We start from the raw sequence: 5486 nt of genomic DNA on the forward strand, positions 1-5486 counted from the left end.
GAGTGGTGCGATGGGAAATGCCATGAAGAGCAAAAAGATTAGTAAGAGCCACATATTCTCCACCATTGTCTGAGTACAGGGTTTGAATACGTTGATTGAAGTGTTTCTCTGTAATGGCTTTGAATCGAATGAAGATGTCCTTTACGTGGGATTTTTGTTTTAGAGGATAAAGCCATATATACTTAGTGAAATGATCAACAAAGATGACATAATACTTAAAACCATCATAAGACATAATTGGTGAAGTCCATACATCGGAGAAAATGATTTGAAGTGGTCGAGTGGAAGTAATGGTGGAAGTAGAAAATGAAAGTTTGTGAGATAAATCAAGGCCATGTTTAGAAATGACATATTGTAAAATAGGGAAAGCAGGATGTCCTAATCTGTGATGCCAAGTAGAGGAGGTGGTTTTGACGCTGGAAAAGACAATCAGAGGGGGAGAAGTTGGCCATTCATAGACACCATCCTTAGCTTTACCCGTCAAAAGGATTGCCCCTGTGTGAAGACCCTTGACAAGAAAAGTGTATGGTAAGAATTCAATAGAAGCATTGTTGGATATGCAGAATTTGGAAATGGAAATCAAATTTTTAGTAATGCTAGGTACACAGAGAACATTTGTTAAGGAAAAATGATTATTGGAGGTGGGAAGAGAGGTAGAACCAGTGTGTGTAATAGGAAGAGTCGTGCCATCTCCGATCATAATATCGTCAGAACCCTGATATGGGGCATGAAGGGAGAGGTTGTGCAGATCAGAGGTAACATGATGAGAAGCACCGCTATCTAACAGCCATGGAGGAGTGGTGGTAGAGGTGGTAGCAAGGTGTGTTGTTGGTTGCCATGGTGAGTTGGACACTGGGGAACTGGTGTTATGTGAAGTATTAATCGGTATTAATTTAAAGGAGGGACAATACTTAGCTGTATGGCCTTGTATACGGCAGATTTGGCAAAAACCAAAATAAGGTTTGGAAGGGTGACGAGCAGGACGTGAAATGAAAGAGCCTGACTGAGAAGGAGTAGAAAAACGAGTATTGGGGGAGGATGATGGGCGCCAACTGATACTGCTGTTGTTGGAAGGGGAACGCCAGCCTGTGTGTCTGCCAGGAGAATGTAGGGAGGGTGATGACTGACGATAGCTAGGAGAGTGACGGTTGGCGAGATGAGCAGATGCAGGAAAGTAAGGATGATCAAAATGGCTGACATGTTGGAGGGATGCTTCAAAGTTAAGGAGTTTTTCATAAAGTTCATCAAAGGAGATGGGATTATCACGAGCTTGAACAGCCTTGGTCAGCTCTTTGTAGTCATCACCAAGACCCTCAAGTATTCGTTCTGAGAGGTCTTCAACATCAACTGGGGCACCAAGAGTGGCAAGCTCATCAGCTCGAGCTTTAATGGTCTGAAGGAACTCAGAGATACCCATAGATCCTTTAGTGATGTGTTTTAATTGATTTTTCACTTGCTTGATTCTGCCACGAGATGGTTTGGCATACGTATTAGACAAGATTGTTCAGGCTTCTTTGGAGGTCTGTGCTTGAGCAATGAAGGACATGATAAGAGGGGAAAGTGAGCCAAGAATGACATTGAGAAGTAGTTGATCTTGACATATCCATAGTGTATATGCGGGGTTAGGTGTGGTGGTTTCTGGAAGAAAGGATGGTGGACATGGATGGGATCCATCAATGAAGCCATGAAGATCATATCCTATAAAGAGAGTTTGAAATTGAAGTTTCCAGGCCAGATAGTTGGTGGAGGTAAGTTTGATTGGAGTTTGGGCTGCTACATTGAGTGTAATCAATGTGCTGTGATGATCATTTGTGTTAAGGATGGTGGTAGTCATTGGAAACAAAAAAACAAAAGAGGAGGCAGGGAAGAAAAAAAAATTAGTGCTCTGATACCATGATAACAAAATTGTGAAATAACATTCTTTATTAATTGCATTACACAGGTATATATACAGTAAAGGAAGAATATGCTAACAGAATGGCTAACAGATTGCCTGTACATTTTGGTTACCTATATTCGTGGGAGTGTAAGAGATTTGTGCAGTGTTTGTTATACAGTGGTGCACTACTGATTTTCAGTGTATATTATGGTGTGTCTGTTAGAAAATACCTCTTATTCCTCACTCTAAGATCAACACAATCTAGAAATTGAATGAAAACAGTTCACATATATACTGCTGCATGCAAATTGTGTACATATATCTCCTGCCACGCATTTTTGCATGCAAAAGCAAATCACCTACAATGTCAGAAACGTGGTGGCAAGCGGTATGCGACACTATTCAAATATGGACACACTCACACACACATATATACATAGTAAAAGCTCAAACATCAATGTAAGAAATTAACGACCCAACGAATCCATAAAAGCATAGTCATCAAATCTAGTTTAACAGCTGATCTGGTTAAGAATCTAGGTAATTGGATCAACTCGGTTCTATCAAAAAAGCAAGGCTGCTTTTAATAAAAATTATTACAATTAACTTGATTGGATTTCATCCGATCGAGTTTTACAGAATCAATTGGAATGTTAGTTTTTTTTAGATAATAGTCGAGATTTTATTGACTTCTGGCTAATAAGATGATTGTTAAAGAAGTAGAAAAAAAATAACAACAGGAAAAAAAAAGAAGAGAGCCACGAAAGCATGGCTGCTGAAAAAAAAAGAGAATTTATTTTAACTGGGTTTTTAGTTAATATTCCAAGTTATCAAAATTTAACTACATCAATCTCTAATAAAATGTTTCAAAAAAAGATCTTGAACTAATCCAACTCCAAATGGACAAGCCACTAAATCAAACCGGCGTAGTACCATGTTTTATAAATATTCATGGAAACACCTACTTCTCTCTTTGTCTCAAGCTAACCTGATGCACGCCATAAACGACAAAGATTTTAGAACAATGCAATTATATTATGCAACACGTACCCATAAAGAAAAGATGTGTAAGCAAGAAGGGGAATTGCAGACATGCAAAAGAAAGGACAAAATTACATGCTGAAAGTATTAACAAAAACTGAGCAAACCGCATTGCCACGTCCCAGATGCGAAACCCACAATTTTGCACATAAATACCAGCCCACTTAACCCTGCAATTCCACAACACCATAGAAGAACTACAATAAGCATGGGTTCTTGTTCTTTGTTATCTCTTACTCTTTGCTTTCTTGTTCTCTTCAATTGTTGCTTTGCACAAATAGAGCGAGTGTCCTCACGACATGGCCAGCAACAGCAGGGGCAACGACGCTCTCAACGTAGCGAATGTCAAATTGATAGGATCAATGCCCTCGAGCCTGCTCGAAAGATCAGATCAGAGGCTGGTGTCACTGAGATTTGGGACGAGAATGATGACCAGTTTCAGTGCGCTGGAGTTGTAGTTATCCGTCATACCATTAACAACCGAGGCCTCTTGTTGCCTGCATACTCCAATACACCTAAGCTCATCTACGTAGAACAAGGCATGCATGCAATCAATTATTTCTACTTAATATGATAAAATTTCCCATCTACACTAAACTAATATTTCTTTTTGGTGTCAATGTAGGTAGGGGCATTCAGGGAGCTGTATTTCCTGGCTGTCCAGAGACGTTCCAATCATCAGGAAATTCTTCTCAAGATCGAAGAGAAAGCTCCGAAGACCAGCACCAGAAGGTTCGACAAGTAAGAGAGGGTGATGTAGTTGCCTTGCCTTCGGGAGTTGCTGATTGGTTTTATAACAATGGTGATTCACCTCTCGTTCTTGTTCAACTTCTCGACACAAGCAATCCTGCCAACCAGCTTGATCAGGATTTCAGGGTAAGAATCACAAAAATTCAAGCATGCGATGTCATAGAATAAGCAAACAAGGATTACTTCGTAAGCAAACATTAATTTTCCTTTTCAGGAATTTTTCCTGGCTGGAAACCCACGACCAGAATCACAAATCCAAAGAAGCTCATACCAGAGAGGCCAATATGAAGATCAACGTGGACGCCAAGACGAAGGTGAAAGTCGGAGAGAACAGCAAGAAAGATCTCGCAATGTCTTCAGCGGTTTCAACGAGCGAATCCTCGCAGAAGCTTTCAACATTGACACCAAACTAGCAAGAAGGATGCAGAACGAAAATGATAACAGAGGAATCATTGTCCGAGCTCAGCATGAACTTCAGGTGATCAGCCCACGACAGAGTCAAGAGGAGGAAGAAAGACAACAAGAATCCCGAAGGAGCACACGTCGTCGTCATGAGGACAACGGTGTGGAGGAAACTTTCTGCACAGCTAGGTTGAAGCTCAACATCAATGATCCAGAAGATGCTGATGTGTTTAATCCACGTGCCGGACGCCTCACTACTGTCAACAGCCTCAATCTCCCCATCCTTCGACATGTCCAGCTTAGCGCTGAGAGAGGTGTCCTTTACGCAGTAAGAAAATCTATATAACCTTCATTTATTTTATTTTTTTCACATTACAATACATTTTCTTATTAAAAACAAATTCACAAATCAAATTTATGGGAACTTGTACTGTAGAATGCTTTGATGTCACCACATTGGAACATCAATGCCCACAGCATAACGTACATCACAGGAGGAAATGGAAGGATCCAGATTGTTGGAGACAATGGACAGGCAGTATTTGATGGACAAGTTCGTAAGGGTCAAGTAGTAACAGCACCACAAAACTTTGCAGTGGTGATGAAGGCTGGAAGCCAAGGGCTCGAGTGGGTATCATTCAAGACTAATGACAATGCACAAATCAGTCAATTGGCAGGACGAGTCTCTACCATCCGGGCCTTGCCTGACGAAGTGGTAGCAAACTCATTCCAGATCTCAAGGGAAGATGCCAGGAGGCTTAAGAACAACAGGGATGAAGTTAGTGTTCTTACTGCGTCCCGTCAATCACAATATGAAAGGGATTAAGGTTGCATCTATGCAATTGCAAGAGGCTTTATGTATGAATCACTACAGAGAAAGAAATAAGACTTAGCGGCATAAAATGTGGTCTGGTTTTGTTCCTTGTACTATGCTCGTATTATGCAGAAAATAAAATGTTCTCTGTTTTTTTAGTCGGTTCTGCTTTCGTTACTATGATTTTTCCTTTCCATTTGATTAAAATTGAAAGCTTTTCCATCTATGAGATTACTTCAGGTAAAGGAAAATAAATAAATAAATAAAATGTTAAATATGTGCCCTTATGTAAAGGAAATATCTATGGATAGACTCTGATAAAGTGCAGCAATTGATTTTGCTTATTTTGAAATAAAGCTTAATGATATGTATAGTTTTGAATTTTTTTTTTAACCATTTAGCCTTTAAATTAATATACAATAATTCAACCATCTAGGTGGTGGTCAAGTGATAAGGGTCTGGGATCATGAGGTTTACTCCCTTTGTGGTCTTAGATTCGAGCCATGTGGTTGCTCATATGATGGCCACTGGAAGCTTACATGATCGTTAACTTCAGGACCCATGAGATTAGTCGAGGTACGCGCAAGCTAGACTGGACAT

At 40.0% G+C, this 5486-nt stretch overlaps 1 protein-coding gene across 1 annotated transcript; it reads left to right on the top strand.

The window, feature by feature from the left end:
• The first annotated feature begins 3128 nt into the window (after positions 1-3128).
• On the top strand, positions 3129-4898 carry LOC133668272 (legumin B-like). Its single transcript, XM_062088048.1, has 4 exons — positions 3129-3459; positions 3546-3796; positions 3885-4400; positions 4509-4898. The coding sequence occupies exons 1-4, from the start codon at positions 3129-3131 to the stop codon at positions 4896-4898; spliced, it is 1488 nt and encodes a 495-aa protein (XP_061944032.1).
• The last annotated feature ends 588 nt before the right edge of the window (positions 4899-5486 follow it).

Source organism: Populus nigra, chromosome 11 (assembly GCF_951802175.1).
Source record: "Populus nigra chromosome 11, ddPopNigr1.1, whole genome shotgun sequence".
NCBI classification, from domain to species: domain Eukaryota; kingdom Viridiplantae; phylum Streptophyta; class Magnoliopsida; order Malpighiales; family Salicaceae; genus Populus; species Populus nigra.

What these genes read in the sequence shown, in the direction of transcription:
- LOC133668272 (XM_062088048.1), top strand. Translation starts at nt 3,129, where the DNA reads ATGGGTTCTTGTTCTTTGTTATCTCTTACTCTTTGCTTTCTTGTTCTC. An exon ending in GCTCATCTACGTAGAACAAG is followed by an intron (nt 3,460 to 3,545) that starts GCATGCATGCAA and finishes GTGTCAATGTAG; the next exon opens with GTAGGGGCATTCAGGGAGCT. An exon ending in AGAGAGGTGTCCTTTACGCA is followed by an intron (nt 4,401 to 4,508) that starts GTAAGAAAATCT and finishes CTTGTACTGTAG; the next exon opens with AATGCTTTGATGTCACCACA.